The sequence below is a fragment of the Cebidichthys violaceus genome, unplaced genomic scaffold, assembly GCF_023349555.1.
Source record: "Cebidichthys violaceus isolate CVI_PGR_0920_01 unplaced genomic scaffold, fCebVio1.0.p SCAF_12, whole genome shotgun sequence".
Taxonomy (NCBI): Eukaryota; Metazoa; Chordata; class Actinopteri; order Perciformes; family Stichaeidae; genus Cebidichthys; species Cebidichthys violaceus.
The window spans coordinates 5,428,831-5,450,140 of NW_027176285.1; the positions used below are offsets into that span (position 1 = coordinate 5,428,831).

At 40.9% G+C, this 21,310-nt stretch overlaps 1 protein-coding gene across 2 annotated transcripts in view; it reads left to right on the forward strand.

Annotated features, from left to right (window-relative positions):
- Positions 1-327: 327 nt before the first annotated feature.
- Positions 328-21,310, forward strand: part of st8sia3 (ST8 alpha-N-acetyl-neuraminide alpha-2,8-sialyltransferase 3) — a 23,400-nt gene continuing 2,417 nt past the window's right edge. The window contains exons 1-5 of one of the 2 annotated variants that reach the window (XM_068705986.1): positions 328-1,218; positions 8,165-8,194; positions 12,519-12,638; positions 14,480-15,037; positions 18,297-21,310. The exon at positions 18,297-21,310 is cut by the window's right edge and continues 2,417 nt beyond it. In XM_068705986.1, coding sequence (XP_068562087.1) covers positions 962-1,218; positions 8,165-8,194; positions 12,519-12,638; positions 14,480-15,037; positions 18,297-18,579 — 1,248 coding nt within the window. In that variant the 5' untranslated portion in view covers positions 328-961 and the 3' untranslated portion in view covers positions 18,580-21,310. The remainder of the gene's footprint in view (positions 1,219-8,164; positions 8,195-12,518; positions 12,639-14,479; positions 15,038-18,296) is intronic. The other variant, XM_068705987.1, reaches the window with a different exon arrangement.

The following is a 21,310-nucleotide window of genomic DNA, read 5'->3' on the forward strand; positions in this document are numbered from 1 at the left end:
TTTAATTTACCATGTATTCAAAGATGGTTATACAAAGATACCCTGCAGGGCTGTAGTTTATTCTAAGCATTTTCATAACACAAAGTAACATATTATTTTAAAGTCACATATTGTAAAAAAAAAACAAACATCTAATGTTGAACATATGGATATACATATTGCACAGGAAACAACATACCCCCCCCCCCCCCCCCCCCGCGTCCCTCTGCCTCCATCAGGACGCAGAGCTCCGCCTCGGATGCTGCCGTTCATCCGATTACCGCGATACAAGAGTTGCGTCAATTTAAAGCGACACGCGCCGCTTTCATTAATTAGACTACAGGAGAGAGGAGGAGGAGGAGGGGGAGAGTTAAGGAGAGAGAGGCACCGAGGATGCAGATGAGGAGAGGGAGCAGTATCCGCCGGGCGCCACCATCTTCTCCTTCCCGCAGGAAGCCGCGTGTCGTCGCGTTACTTCGCAGCCTCGAGGTTATGACACCGGCTGTGATCTGAGCCTGCAGAAAAAGAAAAACCTCCAAGACCCCCCTCCTCCTCCTCATCCTCCTCCTCCATCCTCTGCTCTTCATTCTGCAATGCGCGGACTGCCAGTACGTCACACTCCGTTCTTCCTGCGTGCGTCGTTTTCTTCCGCTGACGCGTCGCAACCGCCTCGCCTCATTATTCTTAGGTCATGAGATCGGCTGCAAAAACACGCGGCCTCCCGCTCTCCGCTCCTGGCTCCACGCATGGACTCCATAGCCTCCGTGGCCTCTGTTAACGTGTCGATAAATACGCGCTTCGCGCGTCCATGTTCGTACGGCCTTTTGCATTTCTGCGCCCTTTATTCGCTGCCCATGCGTCGCCGCTGCCGCGCCACCGCATCTCTTCCTCCTCCTCCTCCCCGCATGGACTCTGAAATCAACGTGAAGCGCGCGTCCTCGTCGTTGTCGTCTCCGCGTCCACGCCCCTCGCTCTGCCGCTGATGCGGTGCGCCTGGGTGCTCGCCGTCTCCTCGTCCTGGCCGCCCGGTGATCCTCCTCTGGCCCGGGGGGTCCGGTGTCCGCAGAGAGGCAGGATGGTGCGGATCGCCAGCGCGCTGGGGCTCGTCATGTTCAGCGTGGCGCTGCTCATCCTGTCGCTCATCAGCTATGTGTCCATCAAGAAGGACTTTCTGCTCAGCACCCCCAGATACGGATCGAACGGAGGACCTAGGATGTCCATGTTCCACGCGGGGTTTCGGTAAGTTCCGGAGGGTGGGGGGGGGGGGGGGGGGGGGGGGGGGGCTGTAGAGCTGAGTGTTTGGAATGTATTTTTAGTGCTTTCAGGTGTGTACATGCTGACAAGGTAGAAAGAAACAGCTCAATGTGACCTAGAGTGTATACAGCCTTCTAATGTGCCATTGCATTGATTGTCTTAAATCCTGATAAATGATGTTCCTCACTGCTGTTGTTTTTTTACATATAGTTTCCCAGATGAACACTCCTCTCTGTTTGTGCTGGAAGAGTGGAGCAATGTAACCATTAAACACGTACACTTTGCCTCCTGAAAAGGTGCAGCAGTGATCCGCCTCAGATGGAGGCCTCTCTGCTGTCTGAAGCCCGGCAGCTCTCAGACTGCTGTGCTTTTCATGCAGTGTTTGTCTATCATTTGGTTACTTCGGACCTTGACGTTAATGCTCTTTAATGATTAAAATGCTCACTCTCATCATTTACATACTATAGGGCCAAACACCCATATTGACATAATTAAGTGTGCTTTTGTTCCGGGGCTGTTGTTAATGGTTTGGGAGCCACTGTTCCAGTAGTATTCTATGGTTATGCTGCAGCACACAATGATGTATTAGACAAAATAATGTGCTGCCAACTTTGTGCAACCCTACAGCCAGACAGAACACTGACATTAGATCATTTTTGCAAAACTCCGGATTAATAACAATATTTAGTTTCTTTTACGTCCAATGATTTTAAAATCAGTTTCTTATATTTAACAACAGTCTTTCCCAAAGACTGGGTCTGGGCCCTCAGGTGGGTTGCAGGAGATTTTATTGGGGTCGTCAAATAAATGTCTTTCATCGTCTTTTTCTATTTAACATTTATATCTGCAGTTAACCTTTGAGCAGCACGAGGAAGCCTGAATGTTCGTATTGTTCAGATAATTATAGCATTGGATCTAATATGAAAGGTTAGTGTACATTCTGTTTGTTTATCTGATGAGAAGAGATGAGAAGAACGAGATAGCCCATGAGCTCTGCTTGAATGCATTTATTTGGTCTCATTTATGAAGTATTTAACGTATGCACATTTTAATCTCTCGTGCATAAAACAATGTTGTGATTTATCACATGTATATCTCTTCACCTGTGCCGGTTCACCTCTTCAATATAAGTTGATGTGTGAATGGCAGTAAAGATGGTGAGGGACGTTCATTTACATTTTTAAATTCGCTCTTCTCATGATTCATAGTCGTGAATCTCGTCTCAGCGGTTCTGGTCCCCAGAAAAGAAAAGTTTGGGAACAGTGTTTTATGTTACGGGTAAGGTTAGGGAAAGGTCGTGGTCATGTTTTTTAAAAAGAAGACATTAACTCGTTGATTGGGTTTTCCGCTCATACACCATCACAACGCTCTTATTCTGTTTCCTTGGCCTCGCGCCCTCATTGAACATCGGTACAGTAGTGACCGTTAGTCGTGTGCTTTTGGTATCGTTCACTATTAATGCGTTTCCTAGGATGCCAGGCTACTCTGTTGCAGCGGTTTGGGGAAAGTTCTTTGCTGGAAAAAGGACAACATATCATTAACAGACCTGCTAAATCGTTACGATTTTATCAATACTAGTACTATTATCAATACTGCTTATCGGTTCGGTTATTATTATTCATATGTAAACAAATAGTGTTTCTTGAGCAGCAACAGCAGCAATCTTTAAATAACTATTGTAGACTATATTACTTCATTGCCAACAAGAAATGTAAATAAATCAATAAATGTATCAAATAAACAACATTCTTAGCAGCAAAGGGCTAAATAAAGTTTGAGTTGGGTCATGGCTGCAGCCTCAGCCCGACAATCTACAAAAAGTTTCCAAATCCTTAAAAAACAGCCGCAGCTAAACAATTAGTTAAGTGACTGGCATTCATTTATTAGCCTGTTCTTATGATCAAACTCTGTATGGCATCGCTAACGTTACCTGCAGTGGGCGAGGATGGACGGCTGCTCTACAAACAGTAGAAAAGTGAGCATTTCTGCAGATTGATGTTCTGCTTGTTGGTCACATGTTGTGATAAACTGCTGGTGTTACTTGTCTTACTTGTGAGGCTTCTATTGTATTTGTAACAACGAGATTCTTAGCATCTACTGGAGTAAAATGTAGCCCCACTTTGGATCTTATTGTTCTAAATTTCGTGACTAGTTCACGAACTGCCGTGCGACTGGGTTGGTGTCTCATGCTGTACTGAGCCGGAGGCGGTGTGTTTGTCATAGCAAAGAAGAACTCCACCCCTCGTGCAAAGACAGACACAGAGACAGAGAGAGGAGGTTTGCAACGCTGCTTTTTTCAGCGAAGATCTCACTCCATAACATCTAAAGTACGGATAGCGGAACCATTAACTCCGGACCTTACCGATACTCCGGATTTTTACTACAGTATAATCAGTTCCCCTTTAGAACCGAGTTTTGGGGTGCATCCGTAGTGCTAAATAATGTGACCAAGTTTCAATGACCACAAACAGATGATGAGATGATGGGCCCCTGGTTGTACAGATGCCTAAACCCTCAGCCTAGTTGAGCCAGACAACTAATTAAATATAATATAGTAAATATATCTGAATTCATAACAACTTCTTTATGATTAAAATGTCATCCGATATAGAGAAGATAATAATCTAACAAGACAGACAGTAACATTTTGTGCAGAACTAATAACCTCAAATCATCAGCAGCTTCCTCCACGAGACTTTATTTTAAAGAGAAGATGAAGCAGCTGATGCTTTGCTTATTGTTGAATGAAGCACTTACGGTTATTAAAGATTGAAATATGTCTCAGCAAGATCAGTTCAGGTTTACATTTTCTGATATTTTATTATAAATATACAGTATAATCAGACACCCTCTCTGTCCATAGACTGTATATAAGTAGTGGACGTAGTCATCTTCATGTCACCCATAGGTTTGTGGACTGACATTTTGGAGCCTCGATTTTGGCGAATTCACCATCTTTGATTACGACGGTCGATGGCAATTAATCACATGATTTTTTTGCGTCCATTTGCTGCCATGTTAACTAATTATTTTATGCCCATTATGAAGTAATGTTTTTTCGAAAGGATTTAAGGAATTTGTTTAAACTTCTTTGATACTGAAAAACTAAACTTTTTACAGTTGCTCAAGTTAATTGAGCCTTAAGTGTTCATTAGAACTGGGCCTTTAGTACCTCCTCAAAAAAACCCATCACTAACAAATATAGCCTACGGGGTCTCAAGACAGTGGCGCCAGTAGGATTCTATTGCTACTGCACAAGAACTGCCCGGCCACTTATAGGCTACCTTTACACATCCGTGGTTGGAACGTATATATTAAAGAGAACTGAATACAGTATCAGAGGCAGCGACTCGTTGGTTCCTATGAAAGTTGCTCATTGGTGCATGAAGAATAAGTTAGACTTCTGAGTATAAAATTCAGGTAAAAATACTCAGATCTTCCAGCAATCTTCCAAATTATGGGGCACATAAAGCAAGCTCACTAGCGTTTCCTTTAATCCCGCCTCCCAGCCCTCTGTCCACCATTGTTCTGAAGGAAAATACTTTGGATTCAGTTATTAGTGCATTTTACAACTTTTAGGACCTAATGATTTAAATAAAAGCTATTCAAGTGTTTGTTATGGGAAGTTAATTTACCGCAACAATAATTATATTTTATGGACAAACGTCTCCTTGGGCCACATGGCATCATGTGACAGACCCGGAAGTTGTAATTCCACTGTTTGGCCTCTACTTCAAAGCCTGGTGCTCTTCCTGGGGACTTGGCTCCCATGCCTGCACATACGCAGTCTATTTAGCGAGCGAGTGAGCGAGGAAGAAAGGGAGATTGATTCATGTATTTTTCCATTAACATTTCCTATACAACGCCATAAAACTCAGATTAGCCTACCACAGGCAAAGACCGGACTGAAAACAGCCACAGACAGCTAAATAATTGGCTACAATAGCCAAAAACGCCTTAGGGATGTTTTAAAAAACCCATCCCTCCATTCTCAATATGCCACTGCAACATTAACTCCAAAACATATTGTTATCATGTTTTTATCTCATGAAATGTTCTGCTTCAATTCATATTTGTTGGCATTTATCCTTTCAAAAACAACATTCAACATTTTCACTGACGGGCTTCAGCCTTGGTACCGTTAAGCCCAGGCATGAGATGCGCCATAGCCCAGAGAAACGTGTAATAAAAGTCGGCGTTAGGCGCTAAAGCAACAGATTCTCTCATTTGGCAGCATCAGCATGAGAATGGTTATGGTTATAGCAATAACAACAATATGCAACAAGTGTGGGGAAACAAAATGCAACCAGTTCAACAAGATGCAACACTGTATCAAAATGAGAAATACAACTTCAGTTACACACACCAATGACGTTCACTTGAAGACAAAATCTACCCTGTCCCTTTTGGATGAATTTCTCGATTAGCCGGGTCATAAAGCTGATCCAAAAGAACTCGCTTTTATGGATGCTGCACAGTCGCTATTGTCCTTTTGTGTTCCTCGCATATGATTTCATCAATTCGAGGGCAGTAAATGGGGCAGTAAATGTCAGGAACCGTTAAAATCAAACATAGTAGTGCATGGTGCTGATTCATGCTGTTCCAGAGTCTTTTATGTTGGAAAGGTTCCCTGAATATCTGTCATGGAACATATCACAGACAGTTCCGTTTTCAGCTGTGCAAAGTCAAAGTGCGAAGGTAGTTTCAGGGAATGCAGTCTTCAAGGTGGTGAACTGTTGGGGTTCCAGAAGGTTACCAAATTAAATTTTTTTGTGATCTTAAAACCGACTTTTGCACGGAGATTCTCTTCTCATAGCGTGAGCGAGAAAATCCGTGAGCTCTCCGTCAAATCTCTAAAACATTTTTTACATAGTTGTTTGTGTGGAACACCGGTGTTCTGCACAGTCTTGTTATGTGTTTTCATCAAATGCTTTAGACAAATGAGCTCTTACCACTAGGCTACCGAGACGCTCCTCGCGACTCAGTTTCAAAGTCATGCTTTGATTGACATCTGTTGTGACACATCTTGTATTACTTCCTGCACACAACGGTCAAATATATACTAGGAAAATGAGAATATAGTGGAATTGGGTGATAGTGTTTGATTATGCTCCACAATTATTTTTCCGTCCGGTTACATGGAAACATTAATTAATGAGGTTTTCACATTTTGCCATCCAATTATTCATCTTAAAATATAAACTAAACTTTTAAACAGATTTCAGTAGGGCCACTGTAGTACACACCTGCATGTAAAATCCTTCTGTAAATCTTTGTCATTCTTGCCTTGTTCGGTCAGGTCCGGAGGGTGACGCTTAAAACGGAGTCGTTCTGTTGAAGGTTCTGGAGGCCACCGAGCCGCCCTTGGATCTGATTTACAGCATAAGAGCCGCATTCATTTTCTTCCCGCTTGTAATCATTTTCCTCCTCGCTCGCCGTCACCGCGGGGCCAAGGTTACGCTCAGAGTGAGTTAGATGCGAAGGAGGGCAGCATTTGAAGGAAAACGACTCCAATGGACAAATCTATATAAGTTTCTTGCTGTGTTCGTGTAGAATGAGAGTTTATGATCAAGAGAGTGGTGAAATCTTGGTTTTGCTTTGAATGTGGTGCAGAGTCCATTTGATGGTCAGTCTTTCCTCTGAGAAATGAGTTTGGCCAGAATACAATTAAAAATAATATGTTCCAAATGATCTTGGTGACTCCCTGACCTGTAATTCCGATGCAGCATACAATGACAATGCTGACATGTTGATGTTTAGCAGGAATACTATTTTACCATGTACAGCATCTTTGTTTAGCAAGTTAGCATTTGCACTAAACACAAAGTACAGCTGAGGCTAACAGGAATGTCTTTTCGCAAATTTAAAGAATTAAAGAATAGAATAATGAATTAATAAAACAAAAGTATTGGTGAAATTAACATTCAGATCTAATGATGGGGCTTCATGAAAAGTTTGCAAATTATTACAATTAAAATAAAGTCTGAACCAAACTTCATGGCAATTCATGAAATATGTTCCTCAAAAATAAAAACATCAACTTCATAGCGGCACTAAAGGAAAAGTCAGGGGATCACCAAAGTCAACAGGATTCAGCCTCTTGGGACCATGAATGCCTAAACCAAATTTCATGGCCATTCATCTAGTAGTTGTTGACAAATTTCCATCTTGGCTACAGTGGTGGACCAACTGACAGAACAACAGTGCCATCCACAAAGCCACAATGCTAGCATAGCTTTAAAATACCAAACATTTAGCAAGGGTTTGTAAGTTAAACTTTAAACCACATTTGTTGAACTGATTGTGGTGCTAGATAAAGTCAGAGGATCTCAAAAGTCATCAGGATTCATCCTCTGGGAACCACGAATGTTTGTGCCAATCCATTTTGTTAATGTCAAGATATTCCCAGACCAACTGTTGCAAAACCTTCTTCATGAAATTTTGCACATTCATACACCACCATTCAAATATTTGCAGTATAACTTAGCCCTCTAATGGTTACATACATTACATTACATTTTATAAAGTTACTGTGATTGAAAATCTGCTTTTGCTAGTTCACCTTCACATTTTATGGTAAATGTATTCACTCATCCAGTGACCAAAAATGTGTTCTAATAGGCTTGATTTTCACAATATTTGCATTTTTATTTTGGCAGTAGTTTGTAATTGCAACAAAAAAGTGCCAAAAACTCAAATGACCACCATTCGAGCTGTTGTATTACATTAAGTGTTTGGTTGTTATAATAATATATTATCAAGTAAGTACTTGAAACACACTTTACCACTGCATGCCAGGTCTTTATACAGCCTACTATAAAGTCTTTTAGGTTTTCCTCTCTGTCCATAAATGTCATTTTAAAGTCACTGGTGATGATGAAGATAAGAGTGAGTTTATTTTTTTTGTTTTTGTGTTACATTCCTCCTGCAGCGAGAGGCCGCCTCGCAAACCTGACCTGAGGTGAATACAGAGTGCTGACTTTTGAATTCAAAAGACAAGGATGTACTCTGTCTTTCCTTTTCCTTTATTTTAATATTCATATTTTTTCATGTCAGCTTGATCTATCTATCTATCTATCTATCTATCTATCTATCTATCTATCTATCTATCTATCTATCTATCTATCTATCTATCTATCTATCACCTGTCTATCACCTGTCTATTTATCTATCTATCTATTCATCAGTGGCTGATACTGAGCATCAAGCTGTTTCTGTCACAAACGAGTTACAAAGCAGCAACGACTCTATGACCCTGAATTTACCCTGAAGACTTTTGGATGCTGTGGTGTTGGATTTGAAACAGCATGAAATAAAGAATTAAGTATTTTTCATAACAGAATAGTGTGTCACATATATGATTATTGCATTAGATTATTCCAGTACATTGCAGTAGTAAATACGCTTTTAGTTATCTTTGACACAAGTTTATTTTTTACTCAAGGTTCTATTCCTTGATACTAACATGAATCATCTGTATATTTGGAGATTAGTAACGAAGTCTCCAAAGGCCCCCAAAATTGTGCTTTTTAAATCTTAATCTTGGTTATTGTCTTCTGCATGCAAGATAATAACATGTGTACATATAAAAGCTAAAAATAAATAAATACATTTTCAAAATCCAAAATATATTGAAACAACACGTTCTTACTTCCAACTCGTCAAAAATAGCAGCTTGGTTAACAAGTGTTTAATTACACTGATGCACCGTTTAGCATCTGTATGAGATGCACTCAGCTTTTAAACAAATTCCAATGTAAACCCATTGCAAAATATGTTTTTTGGTGAGAAACCTGAAAAATACAGTTGTTTGAAGGAGATGTTTTCACAGTAACATTATTATAATTATTAGATAGTCAGAGCAACTGATGTAAAATAAAAGAGCGGGAAATTCTGTGTGTAGGTCGGACACGCCAAACAAACACAGGACACTCACCCAGGAAACAGCTGTTCAGGTTTCGTGTGAAACAAAGTCAAGGTTGACTTCTCTGACCCTACGTTTATTAAGTAACTTGCATACAGCCCAAGCAAGTACTTTTGTTTCCATAGCCTAACCAAGTAGTTTTTTTGCATAAGTAAACTTAAAAACTAACTAAACCCACATTGGAAGTTTACTTTTGAAAAGACACTATGCATGTCCCAAGTGGAAAATGACACTCCGTCCCTGAAGTGTCCAAAACTAATGCTAGAGGGGTAACTAGAGCGTCATAGTTTGAAGTATTTGATGAGTTGGGAGTGAGAACGTGTTGATTGAAATGTCCTGCATTAATACAAAAATCCAGTTCCAAGTCTTGATACAAAGAGAGACCTTTCCCAACTGCAATGTGCTCAACTTTAGTATTCCCACTGTAGTCTTTTGGCAAATTCAAGTCGGTAGCTAAAGTACATTATGCTGATCCGGATTCAGCGCTGCACCTCTCTGGCTTAGCCTCACTGGCTTCAAAGATGGCGAACGGTGCAATAACAAAAATGGGCTGGTGGAGGTCTGACTGCCATCAGATCCAGGTCAAACAGTATATACACATACTTTTTAAGGTTTGTCTTAGACTGGTTGGGCATCACAGAGGTGGGGTTTAGCACACAGGACAGTATAAGTCACAGCATGTTTGAATGAGCCTCCTCAGTGATCAAACCTCTGACACTGTCTGAACTGTCCTGATTGAGTAAATTCCACCGACTTTGCTTTTCATCCGAGATTAACCAAGCTGACTCGCAAATACTATTTGACCAGCTGTGTCTGCCGTAGCTAAGTCTTGTCTTGAAACCTTGACATTTTGATGTTAATCTAAGGCAGAAGATTGGTATTAAAAACGCAAGATCTCTTTTTAAACCCACTTTCCATTGTGGGGACTCCTCTTTGTCCGTCTTTTCCAGAGTCAGATGCAAAGATTGTTTTCCACTAAGACTTGAGGCAGGTGAAAACTGCAAGCCTAACTCTATCAATGGGAAAATAAATACCTCCACAGACACCTCCAAAGCTGCCAGCATGTTTTATCTTCTTAGACAGCAAAGTTAATTGTTACCCTGCAGAGTTCTAGGTAGCTCTGATACTGGACGGACATCACATGGAACCTGGACATTTTAGACACTCAGGAGTTTCTAAAATACGTAATGAGAAAGAATTATGAAAATTCAACCTCCCCATGTGTTGGGCAATCTGTAAAGTCTATCTAAAGTGTTATCAACATGACCGCAGGCGGATGTGAAGTAACAAACAGAAATTACCTCAACTATGATCTCTTCCATTAACACCTCTACAAAGCATGGCTCCAGTTGAGAAAAAGGGACCTTGACCGTTTTAAATCATTATGGCAAAAAAACATGGCCCGCCATACTTTGCCTCTGATTGGCTAGTACTCGCTCCCTTTGTTGGTTGGGTTAGTTAGAATTTAGCATGAGGAATGAGACTGGTTAGGGTCAGAATATCAGGGCAAGCCAATATCAGGCAGTGTAGGACAGGCCATACGTTTGCTATGGTAGGATTCGAAAAAATGCATCCATGACGTTACGCATGGTATGCTGATCCTCTAACTATATAACCAGCTAGCCAACGTTTGCTGCACAATCGACCTGCTGATGTTGGAGCTTTCTGATATCTCGGTTTGTTAGCTAACAAGCTAGTCACCAATCCATCCGGTTGTTGGCTGGGTTTTGGTTTCGCTAGAGTTGAGACGGACCTCAAACTTGGTGACTCCACCATGAGGACAGGACTTTTGAGATACTATGTTCAGTCATTGTAACCAACAGTTGTTGATCAACAAATACCTAACTGCTGCTAAAACCACAAGGTTTCATTTTCAACATAATAGTTCTAAACCGGCTCAATAAACAAGATGCAAGTAAATCATACAGTTTTTACAGTTAGGCTAAGCTAGGCTAAACATATCCTGGACCTTTCTTTGTAGCGATGAAACCAATGTCCAATTTCTCATTTGACTTTGGGTAAGACGGAGACTGAATGGTGCTCTACCAGTAAACAGCAGCACAGACAAGAAAGAGTCAAATGCATTAAAAATGTCAAGGTTTCCATGCAAAAATCTGAAATATTTAAAAAAGCTTACAAAGTGAATTAATACACTGGTAATCTTCTGGTTAAGTCTCGTTTTTATATTTTCGCTTGTAGCATTTGAAGAGTTGAGGCTTATTGCACTGCAAAAAAAAACTGTGTTCATCTTATCAAGTAGGTCGACCTCATGTTCAGTCTTTAAATGAGATCAAATTTACCAACAAGGTGACATCATTGGATTTCTCATGGAGTTTAAATGTCTTAAAATGCAGTAAACAAGGTAGCATTTCAAGATGTGGGCGGTTGTTTTAAAACCATTTCGAAAGTGAAGGAAAATGAAACCAAATTTGGTTGTTGGGGATATGTTTCACTCTACATACAGAGTCTCAAAGGAACTATGACAACTTGCTAAGATGGACAGAATTCCTGCAACAGTTTTCGCCATATTGCTTATCTTCCCACAGTACGCTGGGTTGATTTGATTCTAGACAAGAGGCTGCGTTTACACTGAGCTGATAGTGTAAATCAAAGTGTCTGAATCTGTTTTTCACTGCAGCTGGTTTCCTAAAGGAACACAACCCTCACATATCTGCTGAATGGTTCAAACACTTGCACATTTCAATCTGCTTCTTTTGGAGGCATTTTAACTTCGTGAAGAGGGTGGTATTGATACTGAAATATCAGTTATCGTTCATTTCCTGCAGAGCCCAGTTGAAGATGTACTGTTATTTTGCAGTTTTTTGACAGTGACATCAAGAAACACGAGCGGTCAGATGATGTCACAATCAGTTTCAAAGTATTTCCACACCAAGTTTAAAATTGACTTGCAAGATATTTAAATAAAACCATGCAGGTAGTTCATTAAATCCGTATTTTTGCTTCTTGTAGTCTTTCTTTGTTCGTTATCTTAAACACAGCAGCATCATTGCTGCTGCTTGGATGCAAAACAAGTGTACAATTCCTATCTCAGATTTGGAGTAAATTTGCTAAAGATTTATTTATGTTTGCGCACAACTCCAAATAATTACAATGAGATAGCTAAGGTATTGGCTTGTTTATAGCTTGACTGCTTGTATTTCTTGGCCTGTCAGACAAATTACTTTTAATGCATTGCAATGCAGGTAAATGAGGATATATTTTGCATTACTTACAAACCTTGTTTTAAAAGAGCTATAATGCTCAAAACATTCTGAAGTGCAAGTGGATGAAGCTGACCTCTTAAACACCTGATGACTGGGTTAACCTCTGTGTCTCCTCTTCCTCTTCCTCGTCTGTGTAGCTCCCAGCTGGCGTTGAAATATCTGGATCCAGCTTTCACTCCTCTGACCAATGCTCTCAGCGAGGACCTGCAGAACTCCTCAAAATGGACCTACAACAGTTCTGCTTTTCTACAGCTGAAGTAGGTTACTCTGTCTGTGGTGGTTTTTTTTGGCTGTTCTGAAGCTCAGCATGCTTACAGCAGTGAGCGCGAGTGGTGAAAATAGTATTCAAGTCTCAAGTCTTAAGTCTTGTCAAGGCCAGTGTGTCATGTCCTTTCTCCAGACGTATCAAAGCAAGTCCATGACAAATCTCAAGTCAGAGAGAAGTACATGTCAAGTCTTAAGTCTTGACGAAGCCTTAACTCAAATCTACAGTTCTTGAGGGCTGGTCCAAGCCAAGTCAGTAAGTAAGTCCAAGTCAAGTCGCCCAGTCATCAATCAAGTCGCCAGTTGTTGAGGGCTGGTCCAAGTCAAGTCTCAAGTTAGCTGAGACATGTCCAAGTCCAGTCTGAAGTCAGCTGACACGAGTCCAAGTCAAGTCTCAAGTCAGCTGACACGAGTCTAAGTCAAGTCTCAAGCCAGTCGTGTGAATGTCAAGTATTCATTCTTGATAAACCCAGTCATCAATCAAGTCACCAGTTGTTGAGGGCTGGTCCAAGTCAAGTCTCAAGTTAGCTGGGACCAGTCCAAGTATTATTTCAAGTCAGCTGAGACACATCCAAGTTAATTCTCAAGTCAAGTTGAGACAAGTCCAAGTCAAGTCTAAAGTCAGTCGAGACAAATACACATCAAGAATGCAGTCTTATCAAAGCTAGAATAAGTGTTAAGTCCTTAAGGGCAAGTCCTAGCCAAGTTATTAGTCAAGTCTTTTGTCATGTCCAAGCAAGTCTCAAATCAAGTCTCAGGTCCGCTGTCTTAAGCATTTGTTCATTGTTGTGGCTTGGATGGTTTTGCTTACAAGCTTTAAATCTGAAGAAACTCTCACAGTCGCCAAGTCCAAGTCAAGTGGAAGTCCTGGTAGAAGAAGAAATAGATTTTGTGCAACCAGGGAGCTGAGATCACGTTCAGATAAACTGATCATCAGATGAGAAAGAGCATTAGAATGCTCACTTTGATGTATTTTAATATCACAAAATGGGGTTTTATCAGGTTTGTAGGGGCCAAAGGGTGAAGAAACTGATCGTCAACAATACAATAGAACAACTGCATCGACATCAACAGTCTGTTTAATCTGCACATTAATCATGTTTAATGTAGTATTAATTGCACAACTGGCATTAACTGGTTTTACCATGTTTATGTTCATGAAGTCTGTTCATCACTGGGTTTAAACCCCCTATAGGCTTTTTTTCCTTTAATCTACTGTTTGTCATTATTACGTCTACATTTTGTCTTGGTTACTCTGCCAACTGTTTCATCTAGAGTTGTGACTGTACCATACAATGAGCAGAGCTGTAAATTAAGCTTAAATTCATTGATAAGCAACATTAAAGTGCAGTCATACTTTTAAAAAAGTAAATATTTCTAAATCTATTTTTATGGCTCAGCAGTTCTTTCTGCCATTCTGAAATATTGTGTTTCATGCTAAAGGGTCACACATCTATTTGTGCATACTATGTAATTCAGATGCAGATATCACAAATTGGAAAATCTACTATCATTGTATTTATAGTTATTGGTTTATGTTTATTTTTGTGTAATTCTGGTGAACTGTGCCTTTAACTTTGATATCTATTTATTTATAATAGCCGATGTTTCAACACAGGTTTCCCAAAGTTTTTTTGGTTTTAAAAACTAGCAGGAGGTGGACATATTAACAGCAACACCTGTAGTATACCAGTGGTGTTCATACATTGCGTTGCTTTATGTTCAGGAGGAGGGTTCATAGTATTGTGTCTACCAGGAACAACCTACTGTCCAATCCAACACCATTATACTGTGTAGGTATTGCTATTATTGTGTCCACAAAATTGTCTTGCAGAAACGAGATCGCTCAATACATCGACATTCCCCACAACTTCACACTGACAAGAGACTCAGTCCGAATCGGACAGCTGATGCACTACGACTACTCCAGCCACAAGTACGTCTTCTCCATCGGCGAGAACTTCCGCTCGCTCCTCCCCGAGGTCTCGCCGATCCTCAACAAGCACTACAACGTCTGCGCCGTGATCGGCAACAGCGGCATCCTCACCGGCTCGCGCTGCGGCAGCCAGATCGAGAAGTTTGACTTTGTCTTCCGATGCAACTTCGCTCCGACCGAGATCTTTAAGAAGGACGTCGGGCGGCGGACCAACATGACGACCTTTAATCCCAGTATCCTGGAGAAATACTACAACAATTTACTGACTGTGCAGGACAGGAACAACTTCTTCCTGAGCCTGAAGAAGCTTGATGGCGTCATCCTGTGGATCCCGGCGTTTTTCTTCCACACGTCGGCCACGGTGACGAGGACGCTGGTCGACTTCTTCGTGGAACATCGAGGTCAGCTGAAGGTCCAGCTGGCCTGGCCCGGAAACATCATGCAATATGTCAACAGGTAAGACACCCAGTAAGACTGTGGTACATTAACAACAAAGACCTTATCACCACATCTTAACATGAGACTTTGCATTTACACCAGGTATTGATAAGCGCTCTTGTTCTCCTCATTCTGCCACTACTAATATCAGATCTCAATATGCAAATTAGGGAGTCGAAGCTAGCAGACTTGTCAACTAACACGGTATGTCCCAAGTCAAAGAGTACTTTGACTAGTCAAAACATGACGTCTTTCTCCAACACTTTTTCCCAGATGTAAATGGAAATCGTCCATTTAGATACTTCCAGGTCATTTCAGTCAGTTAGGAGCCTTCCCAAGAAAAAGAGACTGTTCCACAGCAGCCCTTTTTTGCTTGGCTTCCTTGAGATAGCAGGTAGAGGTGACCTTTGAACTCCAGATGTGGCCTGGCCTGGTCCAATTGCAATGCATTCTGCATGTTTTTACACCTGCATCAGTGTTTTTCCATATTCGGATAAGATATCCAGGTACGGATCACATTTTTTAGAATCCAATGAAATGATAAATAACAACATATTAGTCTGCCCCTTAATAACTTCTGTCTGACAAATGCATAGTTTCTCTTTTAAAAGAGGCTCAGCAGTGTCCTCCAACAGCTGGGCACTGCAGTTTTTAGCAAATATTGGACAGGAGGGGGACTATTTTCAGCCACGGATTTATACACATTTGGTGCTCTGGTGACTGTTAACAGCAACAGGATGGTGTATGGCGGATTGAGTCAAAATAAACGACAGTGTGTTCATGGTAATGAAGGAACATGCCAGTGCAACAATGTGACTTGTTGTGTTTTTAATAGTTTATTGCTATGTTTGTTGATAATAAAAATATTATAGATTTTTAAACCTAATCCAGCTTCACAAAATCCAGTTTAATAAGTGCTTGGTGATTTTTGCCAAATATGTTTTGGAGGGAAATGCAACGTTGCTGTTTGGATTATGTTATGAGGTGCATCCATTGCAATTTCCTTTGCCGATTTTCTTTCTAAGAACTATAATCGACAGCAAGGCTCCAGACTAACTTTTTTCACCCCCATCCTGAAAAATAATGTCAAGTCTGTGTAAACTGACGACAAATTACATTTGAACACATCATGATAGCGTTAGAATTTACCTTCCCCCAATACTTATTTATACAACTTGAACTTAACGTTAGCCGTTAGCTCCGTTATAAGCAGGACTGTGCTATGGAGAGACTCGGTGCTGTCTGCAGACGAGCCGGTCACTGGATGACTCTGACCGGTACGATGGGAATAAATTACAATATAACAAGTGTCTGATTAAGTTAGTCATTCCAAATGTTTTAAATGTTGTTCCTCCGCGACTTAATTTGGACTCGCAGTTGTGACAAATTGCGAGTTTTATGTCTCCTTCACTTGCCGTGAAGAACTTCCACACCGATGACACGCTGTAGATTTGCGTGGTTGTGACGCTACTGCCGGTGCTGCTGTGGGCCATTGTAAAACTATTGTGCAGCAGACGTGTAAATGTAACCTGCAACAAAAAAATTAAATGTTAGACTAACTACAACTACTTTTGTAGTGATCAACTGAAAACCGTCTGGTTTCGATAGTCTGACGATTGATCGGTGCATCTCTATGAGCATCTCTACTATGTTCACTGCACCTCTCAGTCAATTTTCTGCTCGTCTTGCATACAATTTTACACATTTACACCTCCTAAGGATGGTCAATGCTGTCGCCTATAAAAGGTAGCACACATGTTACATATTTGTTTCTTGGTAAAAACCTGTTAGTCTGTCCACTGGTCTCTCTCTCGCTCTATTTTTATGTCTGTTTTATGTCCCCATGTATCTCTGTCCTGTTTGTAGTAGTTAGTGTGGTTGCATTGTATTGAGCTGTACTCTTATATGGCAAAGAGGAGATTTAGGCTCCAAAGCCGGATTATAAGGAAACAGCTATTTAGTGCAAGGTATGGCACAGAGTTGAGACTGTGTGTGTGTGGAGAGGGATTTAAGTCAACTTAGTGTTGCTGCAGCAGAATAGGCCGCTCGTACAGTAGCCTAATCTTCACCAATCCCATTAAACCTACCTGCTCTGGAAGAATTACCACGTTCAAGCAGCTCAGTCGGCTTTCAGCACCTCAAGGACTCTTGGGTGGTGGTTTTGTTGAGGCCGGTTTGTTGAGTTCCCCTCTGTGTTTTTGCAGAGCAGCACTGCCTGATAAAAAACATCAGCAGTAGTCATATTAGGTTGTTTTTTTCTCAGATTCAACTGTCTGAAATCATTGCTGTCAACAGTTTATTCTCAGATTTTTGGTGAATGACAGTAATAATTCACCTTACTTAAAAACCTAAGGGGAAAGTACATGTGCTAAATCTAAGGAAAAGGGGGGGATCTTACCTGGTGTGGACAATAGACTGTCTATAAGAAGTGGACGTAGTCATCGTGATGTCACCCATTGGTTTGTGGACTGCCATTATGAGGCTTGAGTTTGGCGATGTCACCGTTGCTATCTTGGATTACGGCCGTCGCCATGTTGTTTTTTTTCGGTACCAATGAATGGAAGTGACCATATTTGGAATGCGGAGGAGTGACGTAGTGACGCTGGTCGTCCCAATGCAAGTTTCGAGACACTTCCGTATTGGCTTCACTCTGCAGAACCTGAGGTTGGCGCCTGGTGTGGACAGACGCTGCAAACCGCAAATGTCTGAAAGCTACGAGAAAGGCTTTCCTCCCCACAATGTCGGGCCTCTCTTCTTACTTGGAGACATAGGGGTGAAATCTGATTGGATAAAAATTCTACTTAAAACAAGCTATGCAGGAAGCAGAGCAACTGAGGAAGACAGTACCTGTGCAATGAGAAAATAAGCTAATGGGAAAAATAATTAGAATACATGTAGCGTATTTATGAAAAATTATTATAAAATAGCTATAACTTTGTGATTCTGTTTAGGCCAGCAGAGAAGGCTTTGCTGGCCCTGATGGCCCACTACTGATATATATATATATATATATATATATATATATATATACATATATATATATATATACTAAAGAGACACTATTTGTTGTGTATACCACCATATATAGTCATGTACATCAAATTAATCATATATATGATTGTAAAGATATAATACTAATAACAGGTGGAAGTGTGGTGCACTAACCACGTTCAAAGGAACTGGCATTTTTGCCACAATGCCTGATTTGGTGTAAATGCAATACATGTATCTATGGTTCTGTTAATGTATAATTGTTCTCCTCACTTGTGCTCAACAGCTACTGGAAAACCAAGCAGCTGTCGCCGAAGCGCCTGAGCACCGGCATCCTGATGTACACGCTGGCGTCGACCATGTGCGACCAGATCCACCTGTACGGCTTCTGGCCTTTCGGCTGGGACCCCAACACAGGAAAGGAGCTGCCGTACCACTACTACGACAAGAAGGGCACCAAGTTCACCACCAAATGGCAGGAGTCCCACCAGCTGCCCGCCGAGTTCAAACTGCTCTACAAGATGCACACGGAGGGACTGCTGAAGCTCTCCCTCTCCCACTGTGCTTAGGGCTAAAAACTGCAGCAGGTGCGGCGCTCCTTTCGGACTCCTCTCCAGCGCTTCCACGGGTCAGAGTTGTCAAAGTGATGAGGCAGACGAGGAAAGACTTCACTATAGTTTGTGGTTGGTGCAAGGGGTTAAACTCTTTTCAGCCCCAAAGCCACGTTTGACGAAACCGTTTGTACAAATCGCAACAGTGCAAGTAACAAGGAGTCTATTCTTTTTCTACTGCTCAAGAATCTAACAACAAAGAAGACTACAGTTTTGGAAAGGATGGCTGCGGATGGACTTTCGGTCGATGTTGCTTTTATGGCAGAATATCACAACCTTGAATTGCTTCATGGTGTTTTTAATCGCTCGTCACTTTTAGGACTGCAACTACAAATCAGACTGAGATGAACACGGTGCAAAGAAGGTAGATCCCTCCACCAGTTCTATGAGGTTGACGCAGTTTGGGTCCTGATGCAGGGGGGCCCTGACATCTGAAAAGTTGAACCTTGCTCAATTTTTGTTGAAATTTAACGTGTCACGCAGCAACACGCTGAGTGGGCCGATCCGATATCTGAAAGCGCACATTGCTCGTAGATTCAAATGCAGAGATTGTCACCCTGATAACTTTCCATAGTTTGTAAAATCCTCTCTCGTATTGTTATAAAAAAAAAAACGCTGTGCAGTGTTTTGGCATCTGATAACCCTTCAACCATATGAATCAGTTACTCAAAGTGGACTTCCTGAATCATATTTCATTGTATCACTAGTGCCTGAAGTGACCACCAACACAGGCTTGTGAGTTGTTTTAACGCAGTGCTGCTGTTCGGTTATTTGTAGTTTGATTACGGTGGCAGTGTACCTAAACATTCTTCTGCATCCAGCATTCGATATATACTGATCTGTAGTGTGACAAGGGAGAGCAGTAATTATGGCATATTTCAAATAAAGCTAAATCTTGTCACCACTTTGATTACTACGGTAGAGGATTATTGTCACGTAAAAAAAATAAATAAATTGAGCTTGGACTACAAATGAAGAATTTATTTTAGTTCTGAGTTTAAAGTCAAAGTTCTGAGATTAACGTCAGACTTTGTTCTCCAAAACTCAAAAATATTTTTTAAAAACAAATTCCGACTTCAAACTCTTTTATTCTGACTTTAAATTCAGAACTCAAATACATTTTTCACATGTGGTGCTGATCCTCTTCCCTAGATATCAGTACGGGCCTTCCCTGCCATAAAAAAAGACCATGGGTGTGTCACCTTCGCTGTTGGATGTTGAAACATTTGGACCTACCAGGAACAGTACAAAAGAGAACAGGGCAGTAGTTGTATTTGCTCCATTGCTCCATTAAATTTAGGCATGTGGCAGAAACTTTGATTCAATAACTTATAATGAGTGCAAAATTAAAATACAATAACCATAGATAAGTCACATGCATAAACATTTAGTCACAGGTCTATACAAATATTTGATTCGTTGTACAGATATCAGTCGGTTGATTGTTAAAGCTGCAGTTGAAACTTTTAACATATCACCTTATAAAGTTGTTACAGCTCAAGTGTACACAAGCTTCCTATTTAAACATCCAGCAGACACAGAGGAACATTAACATCATTTGAGTTGTTTTTGAGTCCACCTGATGAATGTAAGTCCAGTATTTACTCTCTTTTAGCTCTATTGTTGGTCTCCACCAACTCCTGGGAGAAATATATGTCTTTTTAGCTGCTTAATTCTCCACTTCCTTCACCAGCAAGTCATTAACTGTTTGCCAATTAAAGCTAAGAGAAGTCTGAGGTTTCAGTAGAACCTCTTCTATGGCACTGCACAAGAGTAAATTAATGTATAAACTATCAGAGCCAAGGCTATTTAACAACTGGTACAATTTTACATTTTACCACAGCAACATCTAGCACAACCATAATCTGTATAAAGACTGAGTCCGCTTGTGTGTCCATGAAACATCTTTAACAGACAAGAAGAAGCACAGAGAGGACCATACATGTCAAAATTGCGGATAAAGGTAGGGCTGTTTGCTGACTTCGTAAATTGCACAAACGGTGACATTACCACGTCAACAAATCTGAAGAGTCACTGTTGGAAATAAGCAGAGGCACCACGAACAAACATTAATTCTGCAATGCAGTTTAGGATAAGGCTCTATGGGTTGCGTTCAAATATATTTGGGTGAATGTTAAATAAATGGTTTTATTTTAAAAGTGACAGCCTTACTTTGTAAAGATTACTAATGTTAGCTAGCTGGTTGTGTAGCCAGCACTATGCAACTTATCAGGAAGATTCACTTTCAGCCAGTATGCTGCCATTTCTTTCTTCTGCGTTGTGGTAATGTCTTAGATTCCCCCCCCCCTATTTTTGTGTGTCTTGAAAATGGGGTTAGATGGGTTACTCTGTGATTTATGTTAGAATATAGCCTCATAGTCCCATAATCAGTGGTGTCTAGGACGGTACACAGGGTATACCCACCTTTTTTCCGGTGGGTTTACATTATACCCACCTATCAGCCAAAAAGCCATTGGAATATATAGGAGAGCACACCCACTTCCTCTCCTCAATAACCTACCTACCTACCTACCTAGTACACCCACCTCTTCAACGGCCACTATTCCACTCCCCACACTAATGAACTTTTGCCATTCACACAAAGTTATTTTATTTTTTTACATTTGCCACTGTTAGAAGGCATTGGTGAGGAACTCTACAGAGTATTTGAACCTGGGAGGCAAGGGCA